Raw genomic sequence first — 21593 nt, forward strand, 5'->3', positions numbered from 1 at the left:
TCACAATTAAATAGCATGTTTAATCAACTCACAACAGACAGTAGTGCAGTAGTAGAAATTGTAAATGTTTTTTAAAAAGTTGTTCCCCCCAAATTCCCATTAAGCCCAGCCACCGTGGCTGAGAGGCCAGTGACAGGGCTGGAGTTCAGAAGTCTTCCCCAGAGTCAGTCTCTTCCTGGCAAAGTTGCCTTGAGCAGCCAAGAGCCCTAAGAGGAGGTGATGCCCATGCACTCACTGACACGGGTGCAAGGGACACAGGAATGATGGAGGGACTGGGAAGGGTCACAGTGGGGCAGTCACACACATGCGCTCATGCCACAACAGTCCAGTCTTGTCTGTGGCTGTCTCTGGGGACATGGAGTGTTGGCCTCAGCCAAGAAGCAGCAGATGCTGGTCAGGAAGAAAAGGGGGAGAAGCCTGGCTGCTGGGCACATGTCCTCAACAGCCAGAGGCCCCTGGCATCCCTAAAATGGCTAGTCCTGCAGGGCTCCAGTGCTTCAGGTCTGGACAGCTTTCATCAAGTAGCATTCTAGCATCAGTGCGCTGGGATGCTACTTCCTCTTGGCCTGACCAGGGGGTACATACTCTTCCCAGAAAAGGGGCAAGCGCATTCCCACAGCCAGGCCCCTGGAGCCAGGAGGCTGGTGGTGCTCACTGGGTGTACTCTGGGCTCTGTAGCAAGGCAACAGTGCAGCTGAGAAGAGCCCAGGGGCTGTTTGCCCTCTGGTGGGAGTCAGGGGGAGATGGAAAAGAGGAGGCCCTGAGGTTAGGATATTAGGGGGGCCTACCATAGAGTAAAGAGGAAACCTCTTCATTCACAGCTTCATTCAGGGGTTCCTGGAGTCTGTGGATTCAAGTACCAGCAGTTTGGGGTGGGGTACTGGGGTAGAGTGGCCAGCAGCACTGGGAGAGCAGTCACCCGCAGACTAGGGAGGGAGGAAACCAACCTGGCAGTGCTCTAGGCCCAGGCACTGCCAACTCCTACCCAGAAGAGACAGCCCGAGTGACTACAAGATCTCCTCTCGTGGGCTCCTGGCCTTCAGTGGGGTCTGCCCATTAGGTACAGAGCCATTCTGACCATGTAGGAGTTTGCCCTTCTCCCGGTCTGGCCAGGTGAAGATGGCATCATCACTGTCCAGCTCCGACTCAGAGTGCATAAGGCTGCTGTTCAGCATGGGGCCTTTCTGTTTGATGCCTGAAAGGAAGACATGGAACCCTGGGTCAGATGACAAACCTTCCACATGAGCCACAGACCCTTTTCCAGGTGGAAGGAAGTGCATTCGTCATGCTCCCATGCTGGCTGGGGGTGGGACAGCAGTCTGCATGTGAAGTTACAGAAAGTACAGTCTTGCAATCAGTACAGAGCTATACTGCTGGGTCCTGAGTGGTGGTCAGTACCACTCAGTGGCACTCTCCTTTTAGATTTGGAGTTTCATGGTGAAGTAAGAGAAAGAAAGCAGAATTGAGACGTTGAGCCTCCCTTGGCTCGGCCTGGACAGTGACCTGACAGTGAGGCCGCAGTCTCGATGCATGTAGACACTTGCCCCACGAGCTCTTGATCTGCTCTGGCTTTACTGGATGGGCACTGGGGACAGGGGAGCAGATAGGCTGCAGGGAGTGCCTGACAGAGATCAGAACAAAAACCAAGGACCATAAGCATCATCAGAGGCAGAAAAGATGTCTATTTCTGCAAGCCACAGCAGACATCTCTACTACTTATCCCTCTGGCTGCAGACAGACTGTAGCTCTGTGCTCTGGTAATAGCTTTGGGCAGATCCCACTCAGCAGCAGTTAAACAGATGTCTACTCTCTGGCTGGTGCAAAATACTCCAGAGAAAGCAAAGGGAGGCCACAAGAGGGAATTGCCAACAGTGAGGTCCCAGTGTTCTGGACCAATGCACTGACCAGCCCAAGAACGGACTCAGAGCCTCACACTTGCTAAGCTAACACTCTACTATTTGAACCATATTCCTAACCTTTTTTTCTTTGCTAGCTATCTATCTGACTGTCTGTCTGTTTTATTGTACAGTACTATGGCTTTAACTTTGGGCCTTGTGTTCACTAGGCAGGTGCTCTTAACACTTGAGCTACACCGCCAGCCCTTTTTGCTTTCATTACTTTTCAAATTGGACCTTTCTTTTTGCCTGGGGCTGACCTGGACTGCAATCCCCTGTGGTATCCCCTTCCCGCTTTTTTTGTCAGCTGTGGGGCTTGATCTCAGGGCCTGGGGACTGTCCCTGAGCTTTTGCTCAAACCTAGTGCTCTACCACTCTGAGCCATAGCTCCATTTCTGGTTTTCTGGTGATTAACTGAGATAAAAGAGTCTCATAACCTTCCCTGCCCAGGCAGGCTTTGAAACAATCTTCAGATCTCAGCCTCCTGTGTATCTAGGATTACAATCATGAGCCACTGGTGTCCAGCAAGCCCAGCTTTTTATTAGTTACGATTAGGTCTTGCAAATTTTTTGCCTGGGCTGGCAATGAACAGTGATCCTCCATTCTCAGCTTCCCACTGCTACTGATGGGAGGACATAATAATACATCTCCTTGGATGCAGTAATTAACAGAAATCCAAAAATATGTCCACCAGAAGACAAAAGAATGTTCACAGTTTTCCTGAAAGCAAAAAGTGTAAATTCAGTGCCTATCAAGAATACAGTCAAGGGCTGGGAAGGTGGCCCAGTGGTAGAGCGCTTGCCTTGCATGCATGAGGCCCTGGGTTCGATTCCTCAGCACCACATAAGCAAAAAGAAAAAAGCTGGAAGTGGCGCTATGGCTCAAGTGGTAGAGTGCTAGCCTTGAGCTGAAGAGCTGAGGGACAGCGCCCAGGCTCAGAGTTCAGGCCCCAGGACCGGACCCAAAAAAAAAAAAGAAAAGAAAAGAAAAGAAAAGAATACAGTCAATAAATTGATGTAATGAGAACTGGCACTATGAATCTGTGAGCACTGCTGTGCAGAGCAACATGGATGGATCTTTCTGCCCTTGTCCTGTCCTACTGCTGGCCTTGCATGCTGGGTCCCGGCTGTCCCAGCGCTCTGCTCACACAGAAGTGTGTGTGACAAGAGTTTGGGTTCACCCCTCCACTGAGTGCCAGCTTAGTGCCAACATCATAAAAATCTCATTGGCCACTCTGTGAAGGTAGCTGTGCTCTTTGGCGCTCTTCTATTCCTGGGGGGAGTACTTTGCCCACTTCTCTGGTACCTTGGGCTCATTCAAGGCCTTTCCCTCAGTGCTCACCTGGCTTGCACAGAGTACAACCCAAGCTGCTTATGAAAACCTGGTCTTTGCAGGGGAGTTTCTTCCTCCACCAGAATGAACTTCTTAGGGTAGAGCCCACCTGAGGCCTCTCTCTCCCCATAGACTCCCCTAAACATGAAGCTTTAAGCACAACGGTGTATAGAATAAGCATTTTCTATAAATGTGGTGTGCTTGCAAGTTTAGAAAGGGAGACTATGGAGAGATATGCTGTGGCATTCACAGTGAAGGGAACTTCACCAAACGGCTAAGCACAGAGAAGATGGGAGACCCATGAGCCACCCTAATTCTCCCAGTGCCTTCACTCAGTCATCCCAGGTCTAGTGTAATAGGAAATCCTTCTAGTGGGAGGCACCTGAAAGGCCGGCATGACTGCAGCTAGCAGGAAGGCTACCCAAACACTACGCAGACAGTGGTGGACCTGCCAGATGATGGAGAAAGTGGGTGAGAGGTGGCTGGAGAGGCAAGAAGCTGGCAGAAACTGCTCTGGTCCTATCCTAGTCAAGTATAAGGAACCAAGGCCCCTAACCCTGCCCAGACAGGCAGCTTGAGATACTGAACTTCAGGCAGCAAACCTGGGGATGAACAAGCAAAGATGCAGGAGCCTAGACCTTTGGCAAAGTGAAAGCACTGAGAGGTGAGCTCCTCCCTCAGACATTCAGGCCAGGGCCCTGCCAGCTTCAGGGCAGGAGGACAAAGTACTTGCATAACATACACATGGGAAAGAGCTGGTGATGGTGGCCACCCACCCCAAGACCCAGGGCCCTACCTGCTCGGGAGGCGGGCTTCAGCTCCAGGCTTTCCTGATCCGTGGCATCCAGGATCTTGTACCTGCTTTTCCTCTTGTGTTTTCCTTTTTGCCTAAAAAATATAACCCCCACCCCATGCCTGCTCAGGAAGGATGCTTTCTGCCAGGGCCAGGGCTGCAGGAGACTGCTCAGTGGTAGGGAGGAGAAGTGTCACCTTAGTTTTAGCTGGAAAGTTAACAACTGTGATTCCGTCCTCAAAAAACAGTTCTTCACCAGTTCTGGGAAGGGCAAGGGAAGCTGTCCATTTTTGTGTGGACTCCCACTCCGAATGGCAATGAAGACAGGGCAGTTAAAATGTCCAGAAGACAAAGAGCGTCTATTGAGAGTACAGGGGGGCAAGCACCACACCAACAGAGCTGTTGACGGGCTCTATCAGGCTGGTGGGCAATTTTTAAAAATTCTTTTGATTTTCTAAGTTTTATAGGAGGTAACGTTGCAGGTTAAATCCCAGCTCTGTCCCAGATCGGTGAAGGAATTTTCCTAACTTTGATATTCCTTGTTCACAAGATGGGATAAGGCTGTTGTGGTATAAGAAAGATATAATCTACCAAATGTCATACACACACACACACACACACACACACACACACAGTTAACACAGGAATCACACCAAGTATGTGATACAGTCTACTAAATCCAGGGCCTGTGTGTGCAGATGAGCATTCTACCACTGAGCTACGGCCCAGCTCTAAAGTCACATTTATTAATGGAAAACATTCAATAAATACAACCACAAATGTGACATGAATACACAGGAAGCTTAAGTGAAAATACCTAGAACAGTTATCTGTAATTGTGCAAAAACATACATGCACACATTTCCTAACTAGAAAGGAAGGAATAAAGCTAAGTCAGGCTAAAGTGTGCAACCTCGAGGGACATACACCTGGATGCAGCCCGACCTGGACTCCGTCCCGCCCCCTACGGCTCTCAGCCTGCTGATCTCCCAGTGATGCCACTTGGCAAGAAAGGGGTGCTTCTGCCCTCAAGCGTGTCTGAGGGTGAGGAAGCCTTCCTATATGGGGCTGTGGTGGGCCAACCAGTCTAGTCATGACTGGGGACCTAGCAAAGTCCTTCCGAGGGGAAAATGCTAGCTACCTCCCAGGAAAGATTCTGTGACAAGAAGCCCAGGTGCATTTCAGAGGAGATCCATCTTACCTCTTACAGCAGCAGATCGCAGTCCAAGACAGGATTCCCAAGGCCACAACAATGACAAAGGTAGCGATGATGACATACAGCACACTCCACTCTGCCAAGAAGAGCAGAATGGTGAAGGGGGAAGGTTAGAAGGCAGCTGTGCCCTGTCCTACCTGACATCACACTGCAGACAAGAACATGTATGCCCAGGCTCCCAGGAAGGTTGAGGCTTTGGAGGACGGGGTCAGCTAGCAAGTTTCTGCGGTGCCCTGCATCCCAGGCCCTGCCCCAGGAGGTTGCTGAGGCCCTGTGGCAAAGCACAGGTGAACAGAGCTGTAAAAGAGGGATGCAGGCTTCCCTTAGGCTTCATCAAACAGATACTCCCTAATGACAGGAGGCAAAGGAGGCTTTGTGACAGGTGGACTTTAGGCAGCAGTGTGCAGTTGGTCTGATTTAAGCCCAAATCTGACTGTCTCAGCACCCTCCTCTAACCTTGGGCTAGTGTAGAAGAGGGAAAGAAAAGTCTTCTGCAAACAGAAAATACAGAGTTCTCTTAGCTGCTCATCTGCCTCAAACGCTAACACCCGCCCCCACAGCACACGTCCACATCCCAACCACCCAGCTGGCACAGGACCATGCACACTCACCACAGTTGCTGTCACCATCCCTCAGCTGCACCTTGATGAAATTCTCCATCCAAAATGGGTCACAGATACAGCGCTTGGTGAAGGAGTCACAGTGGCCATGGTCAGAACAGTTCAGCTGACAGGCTAAAGGTGGCAGAGAGGAACAAGACGTCACAAGAGCCAGGGCCACAGGGACAAGCAGCTCCCAGAACCTGGGGCCCATGAAGACAAGGAGCCTTGTGTCAGGCTTTCCTGAAGTAAAGCTTCCTGGCGTGCTGGCCCTAGTCACCGAAGTCAGGCTGGCGCTGTGATCACCATGGCCGAAGCAGTGAGCCAGGCATGGGAACGTTAACCTGCCTGTGGTGTCGGTGTCAGCCATCCTCCATAGCTCCTTATCAGAATAATAGAGCGGAGAAAGAGAATCACAAAAGAAGCGGCTAGAGTGAGCATGGTGTTGAAATACTAATGAGCACACATTTTGAATAACAATCTGTATGCTTTATTAAAAGAGTAAGTAAGATCTATTAGTGGATCTATTATAATTTCAAAGTAGTAGGGCATAAAAACAATAGCTCATCACGTGATACAAAATTATGTGTGATTTTCTGCTGCCTTGAAGTCAGATGGATTCTGTCAATACTACCGACCTTCATCCTTGAGGGAAATCACAAAGTTCAGTCCGCGTTAAAATAAAGATGTCATTTTTTTCCCACTCAAGCCCACTGTCCTGAGTCCTACCTCAGGGGCTCATGCTTCCAGGCTCTTCCTGCTATTGGTAGTTAGAGGAATGAGACTGTCTGCCTGTTCCCAGGAAAGGATGCCCGGCCTGGGACAGCAGCTCTGGATGCCAGCTGAGGGCACTGGTAGCGTCTCCCAACTTCCCAGAATTACTCACTGACAGTATTAATTTCCAATGCTCCAAATATCAAGAAGTCTGCCTTTTGCTTCTGCAGCTCACTCTTGAGCATCGATGCTACCTCATGGCCTTTGAAGATCTGGTGAGGAGGCTCGTTCTGAACGAAAAACACCATCTTGGTGCTGTAGAGACATGGACAGTGTGTGTGAGCCAAGTGGGGTACTGCAGCAGCAGCCTTTATCTACCAAGTACCTTCCGTGTGCACTGTCAGCAAGCCCAAGAGAAAGGTGCTATCTATGTCTTCATTTTACAGAGAACTACAATGGGGCTCAGAGGAGCTAAGTAACTTGCCCAAGGTCACACAGTTAATTATGACAGAGCCAGATCTCCACCCGTTTACATCTAACTGCAAAGCCTGCCCTAGCTACCAGTGGCTCCACTCCACAGTGTAAGCTGGAAGAGAAGGATGGCAACACTTTGGCTGTCAGCCTTTTCAGAGCTGAGGTGGAGAGGCTGCTGAGTTTGTGTCTGGCTTCCTTGTAAAACAAACCACAGAGCTGTGTAAAATAGGAACTATTAGAATACATCGAAGAGAATCCATAAGCCAAAACAACAGGTACTGTGACAGCAGAAAGACCCTACCACAACTGTGTGGCTGTAGTGAAATTACTCCATGCCCATAATCTGGTTTTTTGACTCTCAATTTTGACCCACATCTGGGCACAAAACATGTTTATGCCCTATCCTTGATTTCTGACAGTCTGCTTTTTAAGCCCATATTAGTCTCATGAATTGATTAGGTTTATTGGTGTGCCCAGGATGTTCATTCCCTCAGTGTGCAAGGAGGCTGAGAAGACCCAGCTCCCCAGGGGCCTGGATCAGCTGCTTCCAGGACAAGCAGCCTTCCTTGTCTATTTGTTTCAAGGTTCTATATAATGTTATCTCTGTTGCATGACATACAAATTTTGGAAACACATTCACTGGCTGAAAGCTTGCTGAGTGTGAGTAGCTCATGCCTCTAATCCTAGCTACTCAGAAGGCTGAAATTTGAGGATCAGTTTGAAGCTGGTCTAAACAGAAGAATCCACAAGACACTTATCTCCAAATAGCCACCAAAAAGCCAGAAATGGAGCTGTGGCTCAAGAGGCAGAGAATTCACTTTAAGCAAAAAGCTAAGGGACAGTGTCTAGGCCCTAAGTTCAAGCCCCAGTACTGGCACAAAAAGAAATAAAAGCTTGCTGAGCAGTGAAGCCAACAATGGAGCTCTACGAACTCCGTATCATGAAACAAATCTTTACCCATCAAAGATGTATAGTCCATTTCCCATTATTTCCTCCCTATAAGCCAGGCTTATAGTAGTCCTTTCTGTCTGTGTATCAAACCCTCAAGTATCTGTCTCCTTTCCCCATCGGATCAGTCAATAGGAATCAATCTATGCCTGAAAATGCTTGCAACCCCACGCCTTCTACAGGTGCTTCAAACCTGACATATCTCAAGATGCACTCATGGCAATAACCACTAATTGAGCATATGTGTTGGGGATTTACACAAACATTATCTTATTTAATCCTCAATATCAATGCTATACATAACCACTGGAATCTGCACAGATTCAGATTCATAGAGGTAGAGAGCTTGCTACTTCCTAAGGCTCACACAGGGACATGGGCTCAGGGGACTTTGTCTACTACAATGTCCTACCTTCCCCCAAGTACATACTGTTCCCAGATCCTCAGCTATGTTAATCCAGTTCCAGCCAGGAGCCAAGAGAAGTTCAGATGCTTCTTTCTTCCTCATGCCCCACAAGGCTCTCCTTGCCTTCTTGCTAACATCTTTCCACTTTCCACCCAGTCTATTCCCATCAAGCTGGATCAATCTAAGCAGCCATTTGCCCTGTGCCTTCTCCCAGGATGCTAAAGAAACAAGTGTGTCAGGCATGTTACTGTATAGCTGTAGTCCCAACTACTCAGAAGGTAAAGGTAGCAGGATGGCAGTCCAAGGTTGGGCCCAGTCAAAACCAAGAAACCCTATCTAAAAAGAGAAATACTAAAAGCAAAACAGGACTGGACCTGTAGCTCAAATGATAATACACTTGGTTAGCAAGATGAGGTCCTAAGCCCAAGCCCCAGTATTATAAAATTTAAGGAAAAAAAAGAGGGGGGATTGTCCCTGATCCAGCTTATCTGGCTGCAAACTCCCTGGGGAGAGCCTACATTTTTTAGGTCCCCCATCCTACTCCACTGAATCATAATCTCTAGGGATGAGGCTCAGGCAATGGTAATGGCGACAGAAGCTCCAGGTGACTACTGAGTAGAGTTGGGTGCCATATTGCCCTTGAGCTGCACCTTGGCTGGACCTCAAGATTGTTCTGCAAATCAGCACCCTCCCTGGAGTGGCTCCTGGCAGACACTTTCCTCATACTTCCCTCCTCACTTCCACCTCCAGGCAGCCAGCCTTCCCCACAGTTCTGAACCTGTGCCACTGCCAGTCCCCCGGACCTGCTCCCACCAAACTCTCGCCTCCCCACCTCCCTTCCCTCAGCCATACGAAGGGATTTCCTTCCTGTCTTTCCCAGGTGCATCTTCATCCATCCCCCGTGCCACTTCTGTGTCATTAGACCATGAAACTCCGCCTCAGCTCCCTGTGGTCTTGGTGATTTGCAGGGCACATTCCTTAGGGCCCATTCTGCATTCTCATAGCCATGCAGCCTACCACCACCAGCTGTCTTCCACCTCCCCGATATTCTTGCCAATTTCCCTTGCCACTGCTTCCGGCCTCTTCCTTAGTACTGGTATTCACCAAGGTTTGTCCTAGCCACTCTGGACATGACCAGTGCCGTTCCATCTCTTAGCTTTCACTGCGCAGAGGCTGCTGACTCTATGAGTCTCATTCTTCCTTTTGCCCCACGGTCCTCTTCAGGTTTGTGGCTATTTAGGGGACACATACCCATGTAGCTCATAAGACATCCCAAATTCAATAGTTGAACAGGTTCTTTCTTCTTCCCTGATCTCCGTTCCTGTCCAGAACCACCTGTTCACGCCTTCAGAGTGAAGCCTCATTTCCCTTAATTCCCCAAAGACGATCACATTCTGGTGATTTACCTTTGAGTTCCCTTTCATTTCTTCTCCTCTTCTGCAATGACTTTAATTCAGTATTATCATGTTCTTACTGGGCTTGTCCAGAAATTTCCTGATTGTCTCAGTCTCTAGTCTCTTCCTACTTTTATTTAATAGGGTTTTGTTTGTTTGTTTTTGCCAGTCCTGGGGCTTGAACAGGGCCTGGGAACTATCTTTGAGCTTATGTTGCTCAAAGCTAGCACTCTACCACTTGAGCCACAGTGCCACTTCCGGCTTTTTCTGTGTATGTGGTTTTGAGGAATCAAACCCAGGACTTCATGCATGTGAGGCAAGCACTCTACCACTAAGCCACATTCCCAGACGCTTATTTAACCTTTAAATTAGTGGTCTCCCTTTTAAAAAATTTAACTATGAAATCTCCTTGCTTTGAAAATAAAAAAAAACTACATATACATATAGCAACTTAGTTTGGGTCCTCCCACCCAAAATACAATAATTAAACTCCTAGCTTGCATTTTACTGTTCTTAATCTCCACTGCCTGATCTCTGGCCATATCCTGAGACTGCCACAATCTTAAATAGAAGCCTTCTTCAGAAGACAGCCTGTCTTCTCTCAGGTCCCCTCCTCTGAGTGTCCTCCAAGCTCTCTGATCCTGGTGGAGACAAACTGTACTTGTTTGTTGGCCTCCTACCCTTGACCTCCAGAAAGAACTGACTGCTTTGGCTCCACATTTCCCTAGTGGCACACTATGCCAGATGTACCCTGTACTGAGGTGACATGTTTACTTGACTATCTACCCTACCATACCATGGCCTGAAAAAAAAAAATGGGATTTCATCACCTTGTACCCCAGGACCAGACTAAATGTCTAGTACAGAGCGCATGAGCTGCACTGGAATATCCAGGGCACTGAAGCGGTGAGCACGAAGAGTGGGTCCCACTCAGAGGGCCTACCCATCTCCATCTCTCCCCACCAGTTCTCAGCCCAGCTGAAAAGCACAGGGGCCCCTGGTCTTTCCTTTTCTCCCCCCATTGATTGCCCAGCTACCTCTGCTCCGTGTACGGCTGAATCTTTTGCACAATGATGTCGGAATCCAGCACCCCCAGGAGGACCCCAATCTGGCGGATGAACATCCCCTTCAGCCTCTCAGTGAGCTGACTGACGTTGACATCCAAGATGATCTCCACCAGGTTGTTTTTCCTGGGATCTGGAAAGTATGTGGATCAGTCATGGCTTTACAAGTTGGAGGGTTAAAACAGACCTGCCACTGCATTTGCCTGAGAGGAAGAGTAGCAAGGGCATTCAGACCACCTTCAAGGGGGAAAGCATTATCGTGAATTCCTGATAAGGCAATCTGGGGTTGGCTTGAAAAGCTTTATGCCAACCTGAGAACTGCCACCCATGCGCAAGGGATACGGTGGAGCCATGGGGCACAGAGTTTCTCCTTAGAGGAGAAACACTGAAGCTTTTGTTCTAAAAGCTCTGCCCTGTAGGTACTGTGGAGCTCTCCAGGCCAATGGGGATGTCAGCAGCTTCACCTGATCCCATCTGACGTTCAGAGACTTGCTGTACTTCGCAACAATAGGAAGGAAAAGGCCAACCAAATCATCTTATCAGTGATGTGCATGTACCTGTTCCTAAAGGTGTAAAATAATAAGCACAAAGAAAGCCTGGACAACCAGGATGTAAGGATTTCCTTACTGTAGCCTCACAGCCACACTGTGTGTTCACAGCTCTGGAAATGGGATGTGATTGTGCTTACTTGAACATGTCCTATAGACTGTTCCACACCTGAAAGTTCAGCAACTGTTATTCGCACATTGGCAGCACCATCTGCCTGTTCTGGTAGAAGAGCACTGGCCATGACCTGGTTCTGAGCACAGAAGAGACTCTGGTGCCTTGGCTGCTGTCCTCCCTAGTAGGACCAGGGCTAGAAATCTCGCAGAATCTCTCCCATCCAGCGTATCCATGCCCACGCCTGGCCGAGTCCATAAAGCGCAGGCTTGGAGCTAAAGCTTCTTAGCAGCAGCTCTACCTCCTCTACAATGAGTTCCTCCTTATTACCAAAATTGCCTCAAAGCAAAACAAAAACATGGTTCTATTTAAGAAAGAAATTTTATTTCTGAAAATCTGAAAAAAAAAAAAGTACAGGGTATCAATTACTTTACCTTCCCTGGGTTGTCAGATAGAGCCTGAGGCTCAACTCATAAAAATAAATTGTTTTCTGCATCTGGGCGCTGATGAGACATCGTGACTCGAGCTATTCCTGTGCTCACATTCCCAAGGCGCCCTGAGCCCTCACTCCTCAGTCACATGCAGAGGAGAAAGTGCTGGCCTGAGAACACACAGGCCTGGCTCTGACACAACTGCTGTGTGACGCTGAGCAAGCCCTGCCCTCTCTGAGGATCCTTTCTCCATCTGAGAAGGGGTGAGGGGTGAGGGGTGAGGGGCACTCTTTGAACAGTCAAGCTCCAGGGAATTTTCAGCGTAGCATTTCTAGGGTTTGTTTTACATTTGGACATGTCCGTGCTGGAGAGGAAGGCGTCTCAGGATGGAGACCTGGATGGGCTGGTCTGGCAGCTGCACTCTGTCTTCATCACCACACACACACACTCACCAGGTTTTACCTCCACAGTGGTCCGCTCGGTGTCACTCTCACCCTTTGCATCAATCACTTTGAGGTGAAATGTGTATGTTCCCTCCACCAAGTTGGAAAGAAAGAGGACAGGATGATGGTCGGAGTGATTCAGCACCTCCTGCAGAATGAACATGGCAAGGCTGCAGAACAAAACCCCCTTCTCTTGGAGTCAGCTGCTGCTTCTGGCCTAATGACGCTCTGTCTGGCTGGGTTCTTTCAACCCTGAGCCTCTCCTGACCTGTGACAACACTGCCACCCACAGCAGCCAGGACCAGGGGACAGCAACCCATTCTGTGCCACACCAGCTTGGAGAATGACCCAGAGCAAGTAATTTAACCTCCTTGGATTTCATAGAACAATCCGGGTTTGATACCAGGAGCTTCTTGGTTAAAGCACGTTATGGGATGTTCGCTCCCCTCTTCACTGGCCTGCTACTTAGACCTTATGCTGCTACTCACCCCTGCTGCTGGACTCCCCTCATCTCGAGTCCAGAGGTAGCTGACTATGCCTTTGTCATCTGAGGACTTGGATCCATCCAGCTCGGCTGTGTTCGTGGGCAAGGTAATTACCACATTCCCCGTTATCTTGGCTATTGGTGGTTCATTCATTTCTAGCCAAAGAAGAACCATTGAAATAATGAAACATTTGGGAAAAGCAGGAATGCTGCTTCCTGATAGTTATAGGGACATTAAAAATCAAGACCATCTTAAGTGGAGAGTTGTTTCTATGCCTGTCTATGCCAACAGCACAGATCGAAAGCCCCCAGAGCTGCAGTGCTGGTACCAAAAAAAAAAAAAAAAAAATCTTAAATGTTACTCTCTGGATTGTTTTTTCATTCCTTTCTTGGCACTTCATCAAAGAAAAGAAAGACTTTGAGCCTGGGCCTCTTTAGAGGCCTTGTTTGCTCAGTAAAGCAGTATTTACTCAGCATAATAGATTATTAGGATATTACCAGCATAGTAGATGTTTTTCCTACTATCAGGTTATGGCCCTCTTCAAGACTCCCAGCCATTATGTCCGTAGACCAGGACAAGGCCAATCAACCCCTGTGAGTTGGTTGCAGCCTACAGGCTCAGAGGAAAAGCCCAGAAAGCTGCAGTACAGCACAGTCATTCTATGGCCTGACAGCAGGTGTCACTGTAGCTAGCAAGAATGTCATAGAAACCCAGGTCTCAGTCAGCACAGAGGCAAAATCAAAATGCAAAGGAAAAAAATCTTTAGTTCCTTTCCTACAAATGGAGGGAGGGAGGGAGGGAGGGAGGGAGGAAAGGAAGGAAGGAAGGAAGGAAGGAAGGAAGGAAGGAAGGAAGGAAGGAAGGAAGGAAGGAAGGAAGGGCAGGTAGGGGAGGAAAAGAAGGTAGTTAAAATTCACCTTATAGGGGCTGGGAAGGTGGCTCAGTGTTAGAGCGCTTGCCTTGCATGCATGAGGCCCTGGGTTCAATTCCCCAGCACCACATAAACAAAAAGAAAAAAGCCGGAAGTGGCACTGTGGCTCAAGTGGTAGAGCACTAGCCTTGAGCTGAAGAGCTGAGGGACAGCGCCCAGGCCCAGAGTTCAGGCCCCACGACCGGACCCCCAAAAAAAAACAAAAACAAAAACAAAAAAAAAAATTCACCTTAAAGTCACTGTCAATTAAAAGTTGTTTTGGAAAAATAAAAATAAAAGCCAGGGCTATGAATGTGGCATAGTGGCAGAGTGCTTACCTATCTCTAGGTTCAATTCCTTAGTACCACGTAAACAAAAAAATATATTAAAAAAATATAAAATAAAAGCTGCCCCTTCAACCTTCTTCCCACGTGGATTCCTCAGCTAGCAGGGAGGTAGGTACCTTCTTTGACAATGACATTCACAGAGCTCTGGCTTTGCAGGTTCCTTTCATCTTTGACAGTCAAGGTGAACACATAGGTCCCCACTTGCAGCCCAGTCACGGTGGCAACGCTGCTATTAGCATTCTCTAGCTGAACCCCGTCAGGCCCTCTGAAAGAAGAGAGGTGGAGTTGCACCTGTCTGCTGTTCTCCCACCCCTGACACAGCAGAAAGCAAAAATGATTACTGCTTTAGTTAAGATGTGAACAATTCCTTCCCAGACTTTGACAGGACATGTTTAAAAATATTTCATTTGGACAAAGTGTCATTTAGCCCCAAAATATAGGCTACCTGCTGATGAGAAAATACTGCTCAGGAGCTTTCAAACACATCTAGGTTTATCCTTTATATAAGCTTCTAGAACATTCAAACTCTTTACTGTTCCAGTTTGTAAAAGGATAAAGTTCTTTGAACTGATCTGTGATTTAAAATTTTTTTTAAGAGATTTAAGATGATGTTTCTGAAAAGCATCTCTGGCCTAGTAGTTGATTCCAGTTCTTGTCAGCCAAAGAAGCAAAGTGTATTTCTTAATCACATACCCAAATTCTCCTGATGAAAGTCAAGGACAAGAAATGGGCCAAGGCTGCAGAGGAGTTCTCGGGACAAAGCCATCTTCTCAGCAGCTCTATGGGCAAAACTCCTGGACAGCAGAGCATCAGGATACCAATACCCTGCCTCCTCCTCTGCAGTGGGGTGGTGAGCTGAGTGCCAGCATCCAGGCAGGGCTGTGCACAGAGCCCCAAGTGCTAGAGCCTCTTCCCAACAAGGACAATGGGAGAGACCTGAAGATGGCTTTGTTTTATTTTGCTTTTGAAACTTATTACCTCTGGCCCTAATAACCCTCCACTGAAGTAGATTCCCCTCCAAGAAGCTCTGCTGAGCATTATCTCTGCTGCAACTACTAATAAAACCCAGCTCCAAAGTGCATGAGGTCTAGCTCAACAAAGAACAACAGTGAAAACATAATGAGCTGAGGACGATTGTGTTTCCTCAAAAGACAGAAAAACAAGAGCTGAGGGAAATAATTTCTATCACCTCACTCAGTAATCACAAGTCAAGTCATTTGGACAGAGCAATTAAAACTCTTCTACTCATCTCCAATACCCTAATCAGAGAAAAGAAAATAAAGAAAAAAGAAAAAAAGACATGAAAATACATGTGTATGTATGTGTGCATACATACACAAATATGAAGCAAAACACTGATCTGTCCAATGGCTATCTTCTTTGGAAGCTGAGAATACTTTTAACTTGTCCTTGGAATTCTTTTGCTTCCTGTGTGACCCTACATAGAGTCTTGAGTTCCTTTTACTATGGTTTAACGTTGAAAGAAACTGAGAACTGTGAATAGGTAAAGAGAAAATATTAACAGAGCAATAGTGTGTGTGTGTGTGTGTGTGTGTGTGAGAGAGAGAGAGAGAGAGAGAGAGAGAGAGAGAGAGAGAACTGTGAATAGGTAAAGAGAAAATATTAACAGAGCAATAGTGTGTGTGTGTGTGTGTGTGAGAGAGAGAGAGAGAGAGAGAGAGAGAGAGAACTGTGAATAGGTAAAGAGAAAATATTAACAGAGCAATAGTGTGTGTGTGTGTGTGTGTGTGTGTGTGTGTGTGTGTTGGCATGGGGCTTGAACTCTGGGCCTGGGCGCTGTCCCTCAACAATTCAGCTCAAAGCAAGTGCTTACCACTTGAGCCACGGTACCACTTCTGGTTTTCTGGAGGTTAATTGGAGATAAGAATCTCATGGCCTTTCCTGTTCGGGCTGGCTTTGAACCATGATCCTCAGACCTCAGCCTCTTGAGTAGTTAGGATTACAGGCATGAGCCACCGGCGCCCAGCTAGAGCAATACTTTTATAGATGGCTTGTCAATTACCCTTAGTAGCTGCTTGCCCATCCCCCTGCCAGCCATACCCAGTGGATTGTGAGGCATGGTATTTTCTGCTCCATTATCCCTTCCAGTCTGTCTCTCAAGTATAATTAAACTGCATTTCAGCAGATGGATTGTACAAGCAAAAGCACCAGGGCTACATAAAACTACCTGGGGGCTAAGTGATAGAAACCATTCATTTTTTTCGTATACATGTTATTTACAATATCATTTTCTTGAAGTTGAAATTCAGGATTATAAACTCCTTTCTCTCCTGGATAAGCCAATGAGAGTGTGTCAACTCTTAAAAGCAAATAAAACCTTGCTCTTCCACAGCCTAGAACCTTTGCGTAGTTGGGGATCTGTGTTACCACTCACTGGGTTTTTTCCCAGAGGTAGGAGACGATTCTCTGGTCATCTGAGCTCTTGCTGCCATCCAAGGTTGTGCTGTCCACTGGCAGGGTCAGCTCTTTGTCTGGGCCCGCATCTGCCTGAGGAGGCTTGTTGTTCTCTAGGAGACAGACATGGGGGTCAAAAGCAGCAAGTCCAGGTGGGAAAGAAGAGGAAGCAATGGGACATTTGTTCTGGTAGCCATGGGAACTCTGCCTCTTTAGCCCACATCATAGAACTCTGAGATACGTGGGAGAGATGGATACCATGAGGGAGCTCACAATGAAGAATCAAGACTAAAACATATCAAATAATTCTGAAAGAAACAGAACATGGTATGTATGTGAGATTTAAGATAAGAGCTGAAATGGCAAAGGCTCTATCCCCTATATCTACACCAGGCCAAGGCATAATAACTAGCCAGGAGGGGATACAAGCTGAGTGGTTCAAAGAAAACACAAGGTGAATGGAAGGATGTTGCTCTCAGAGTCTCTGTGGATTGATGCCTTCTGCTTCTATTTTCAACCAGCTCAGAACCTAAACCATTCTCTCCTTCAAAGTTAGAGGGAGAAACCATTAGAAGAGCTCGAATGAACTCCCACGACAGAACTTACCAGGCTGTACAATAACGGTTACTTGAGCAGTGGCCTGTTGTCCTACTGTGTCAGTTACTGTGAGTTGATAAGTGTAGTCTCCTTCTTGCATAGCAGAGAGCTGCAGGGTTGGTGTCCTAACCCCCTACATAGAATAGAAATTTAGGAATGGGAAAAGTGGATTTCCAGGATCAAACATTCCACCACAATTCTTACTCTGGTAGAAGTGACTTAGCCAATTTCTAAACCTACATTGTTATTGGGCAATTATGTCCCAGTTCAGCATAATGAATGACTGTGGAGTCAGATATCATGGTATCCTTTAGTTTGTACAGACTCTGCAAGAGCAGATAAACCTAACATAATATGTGAACTAAAGCCAGGTAAAATGTACACTTTAAGTTATTCCTCAACTCTAGAAATACAGAATGCTGAGTATCAAAAGGAACATTATAAATAATTTAAGGTAAGATTCCAATGAAGGAGCTTCCTGCAGAATAGGAGGCAAAAAACTGGCAGCCAAATCTAGTCTTGCAGACATTTTGTTTAGCCTGCACTGGCTTCAAAGTTGAAAATATTCACACAGAGGTCTCAACTGTTGTCTGCTCTTGTGCAACAGAACTATCAAGCATCGGTGGGACCATATCTGTACCTGGTAAGAGCCAGCTGTACCCCGAGGGAAAAGTGCCCCTCCAGACATGGCTTCAGCTCTTTTTACTCATGTACCAATCCAGTCTCTTCTTAAGTATCTCAGGAGAGAAGATACCTTCTAACTAAACAATCTACTCTGATGGGAACTAAATAGTATTCAAGATTTGTACCCTTGTGACTGCTAAGTAGTTAGACTTTCTTAGGTGAACACTACCACCCCAACAGGAACATTTTTCATCCAGCTTAAATCTAAAAATTTAATGTAACAACTATTGCTAACTTGTTCATCAAAAGCCCCTAAAACTTCCTGAATTTTGAAAAGTCTAAATGCATAAGTATGATTTTGGTAATTTTAAAAAGGGAACATGACCAAAAAGAAATGTACTTATCATCTGACTTATGTAACTGTAACCCCTCTGTACATAACCTTTATAATAACAATAAAAATAAGTTTAAAAAATAAAAGGGGTATGAATAGAGTGGTAAATTTGATCAAAGTATATTATATGCATGTATGAAGATACCATAATGAGATCAATTCATACCAACCTGGGCACTGGTGGCTCAAGCCTATAGTCCTAGATACTCAGGAGGCTGAGATCTGAGGATTGTGGTTCAAAGCCAGCTGGGACAGGAAAGTCCCTGAGATTCTTTTTTTTTTTTTCCCAGTCCGGTTGTGGGGCCTGAACTCTGGGCCTGGACGCTATCCCTCAGCTCTTCAGCTCAAGGCTAGCACTCTACCACTTGAGCCACAGCGCTACTTCTGGCTTTTTTATTTTTGTTTATGTGGTGCTGAGGAATCGAACCCAGGGCCTCAGGCATACAAAGCAAGCGCTCTACCACTGAACTACCTTCCCAGCCCATCCCTGAGACTCTTATTTCCAATTAACCACCAGAAAACCGGAAGTGGCGTTGTGGCTCAAGTGGTAGAGCACTAGCCTTGAGCTGAAGAGCTGAGGGACAGCCCCCAGGCCCAGAGTTCAAGACCCATGACCAACAGAAAAAGCGGGGGGGGGGGGGGGGGGGCTGGGAAGGTGTCTCAGTGGTAGAGTGCTTGCCTTGAATGCATGAGGCTCTGGGTTCGATTCCTCAGCACCACATAAGTGGAAAAGCCAGAGGTGGCATGGGGCTCAAATGGTAGAGCACTAGCCTTGAGCTGAAGAGCTGAGGGACAGTGCCCAGTCCCAGAGTTCAAGCCCTACAACCGACCAAAAGAAAAAAGAAAAGAAATTAATGCACACTAATTGAGAGAGGGGAGAATGGGGCAGAAATAAATCAATACAGTGGCTCTATGACTCTGGGGAAAAAGGCCAGGACCAGTCCCTCTTACCTGCATTTCCACCACTTTTCCTTTGCTGCTTGGGCTGAGTGACCACTCATAGCTGGTGATGCCATGGTCATCAGTGCTCTGGTTCCCAAAGAGAGTGATAGAGTTCTGAGGCAGAGTGATCACTTGGTTGGGGCCTGCATTGGCCACAGGGGGGTAATCCACAGCTTTGTTCACTGTCAGGCTTGCAGTGGTAGAGCTGGTAGCTCCATCAGAGTCTACCACTGTCAAGCTATCGAGGCAGGGAAAATGCAATAGAGGATGAGCTTAAGGGAGGAGGCATAAGAAAACTAGAAGATTGAACATCAAAACTAAGAAATACCGAGTTGGCAAAAATATCTATTGCTACCCATTCCTTTGGAAGCACAGAAAGAAGATAGGTACTTCTTTCTGGTGGCTCATACCTGGAATCCTAGCTACTTAGGAGCTCTGATTGGGAGGCTCATGGTTGGAGGCCAGACCATGCATATATGTGAAACCCCTTCTCAACCAATAACTGGGCACAGTGGTGTACTTCTGCCATCTTAGCTACATGAAAGGCTGAGATCAGGAAAACCATAGATCAAAGACCAGCCTGAACAGCAAAGTCCATGGGATACTATCTTTGCAGAAGAAGCTGGGTATGATGGTACAACGCTGTGAGCTGAGCTACAATGAGAAACTGAAAATAGAAGGATCGTGGTCCTTTCTGCCTGAGCAGAAAAGCAAGATCCTATCTTAAAAATAACCAGTACAAGCCGGGCACCGGAGGCTCACACCTGTAATCCTAGCTACTCAGGAGGCTGAGATCTGAGGATCTTGCTTCAAAGCCAGCCTGGGCAGGAAAGTCCATGAGACTCTTATCTCCAATAAACCACTAGAAAACTGGAAATGGCGCTGTGGCTCAAGCGGTAGAAGAGTGCAGGGACAGTGCCCAAGCCCAGGGTTCAAGCCCCACAACCGACCAAAAAAAAAAAAATAACCAGTACAAAAAGGAAAGCAAAAAAGGTTACTGATGTGGCCCTGTTTAATAAGCACAAGGCTGAGTTCAAACCCTAGTACTGAAACTTCTTTACAAAAGTAGAAAGTAACACTAGAAGTTAATATTGACTAAGGGTTTCCTATTTACCACATGCCAGGTACTGCTCCAAGAGCTTTGTATTTCATTGCACCCATTCAAAAGCTCTATCCAGTATATCTATTTTTCTATAAATATATGGAGAAACCAAAATAAAGAGAGGTAAAGTAACTTGCCCAAGATCCTACAGCTTGACAGGCAATATGTGTCCAACACCAGTTTTCTCTGCTGCCTGTGCACACCTATGCTGAGAGCTCATAGCATTGTCTGATACAGTCCAACCATATAGAGCAGCTGAGCATCAATCCAACTCTACAGAAGGCTCGAGAGGCAAGTAATCTGCCCAGGGCTACAAAGTGAGCCAAAATGCAAGTCTAGTTCTCTGATTCTAATCCTCAGAGACTCATTTGTTTTGTTTTATATTTGTTTTAAGACAGGGTTTTGCTATGTAGGTGAGGTTTGTCTCAAACTTGCAAACTATCTCAGCCTCCTGAATGCTGAGATCACAGGCATGTTCCACCATGCCCATCTTAGAACCCTATTCTTTTTTTTTTTTTCCACTTCCAGAATTTTATTGGTTAACTAAAGATAAGAATTCAGGGACTTTTCTGTCCTATGGAGGCTCGTTTTGAACCATGATGCTCAGCCCCAAGTGGCTAGGATTACAGGCGTAAGCCTCTGTTACCCGAACCCTCCCTCCATTTATCATATTAATAACTTCACAGATTACTGTGTTCTCCATAAAAGCCAGGCCATCTTTTTTTTAACTTCATTTGCACTTATTTGATGCTTAATGTATTCACGAGCCATTAAAGGGTGTTTTGTTTGCTTTTACTTTCCTGGGATCCTGGGTTTTTGTTTGTCGGTCATGGGGCTTGAAATCTGGACTTGCATGTTGTCGAGTACTCTATCACTTGAGCCATAGAACCACTTCCAGTTTTCTAGTGGTTAATTGGAGATAAGGCTCACAGATTTTCTTGCCCGGGATGGCTTTGAACCTTGATTCTCAGATCTCAGCCCTGAGTAGCTAGGATTACAGGCGTGAGCCACTGGTACTCGGCCCTGGGATCTTTTTCTTCTGTGCCTCATCTTCTGGTTCAGGAGTAAATTTTGTTTCAGTGTGACAACTTAACCATGAGCTTTGTAAGCTCAGGGGCACATCTTGGATGCTTAGTAAACCTGGGTGGGACATTTAATTTAAGTTACTTACCCTATAGAGTCAGAGCCTAGCTTAAATGTCTGCTAAATGTATGAGTTTTACTGAGCACCAGAACTCAAGAGATCCTAAGTTACAAATGGTCTCAGTGTAAGAGAAGCTGGCTGGCTCCTGGAATGAAAACAGGATTTTCATGAAGTTAAGAATCATAAAAAAAAAAAAAAAAAAGAATCATGCGTTCCGAGCTGTTCTATTTAGAACTCTATTCTGAAGAAGAGATGATCTGTGGGC

At 46.7% G+C, this 21593-nt stretch overlaps 1 protein-coding gene across 2 annotated transcripts in view; it reads right to left on the reverse strand.

Annotated features, from left to right (window-relative positions):
• Positions 1-21593, reverse strand: part of Kiaa0319l (KIAA0319 like) — a 97537-nt gene continuing 75944 nt past the window's right edge. The window contains exons 10-21 of one of the 2 annotated variants that reach the window (XM_042678309.1): positions 19093-19321; positions 17133-17256; positions 16507-16639; positions 14228-14376; positions 12858-13009; positions 12379-12517; positions 10809-10968; positions 6722-6864; positions 5848-5970; positions 5222-5312; positions 4024-4115; positions 1-1195 (exon numbers count right to left, since the gene is read on the reverse strand). In XM_042678309.1, the coding sequence (XP_042534243.1) occupies positions 1008-1195; positions 4024-4115; positions 5222-5312; positions 5848-5970; positions 6722-6864; positions 10809-10968; positions 12379-12517; positions 12858-13009; positions 14228-14376; positions 16507-16639; positions 17133-17256; positions 19093-19321 (1723 nt within the window). In that variant the 3' untranslated portion in view covers positions 1-1007. Of the gene's footprint in view, positions 1196-4022; positions 4116-5221; positions 5313-5847; positions 5971-6721; positions 6865-10808; positions 10969-12378; positions 12518-12857; positions 13010-14227; positions 14377-16506; positions 16640-17132; positions 17257-19092; positions 19322-21593 lie in introns of both variants that reach the window. The other variant, XM_042678318.1, reaches the window with a different exon arrangement.

The sequence above is a fragment of the Dipodomys spectabilis genome, unplaced genomic scaffold (assembly GCF_019054845.1).
Source record: "Dipodomys spectabilis isolate Male_0828 unplaced genomic scaffold, ASM1905484v1 ptg000002l, whole genome shotgun sequence".
NCBI lineage: Eukaryota > Metazoa > Chordata > Mammalia > Rodentia > Heteromyidae > Dipodomys > Dipodomys spectabilis.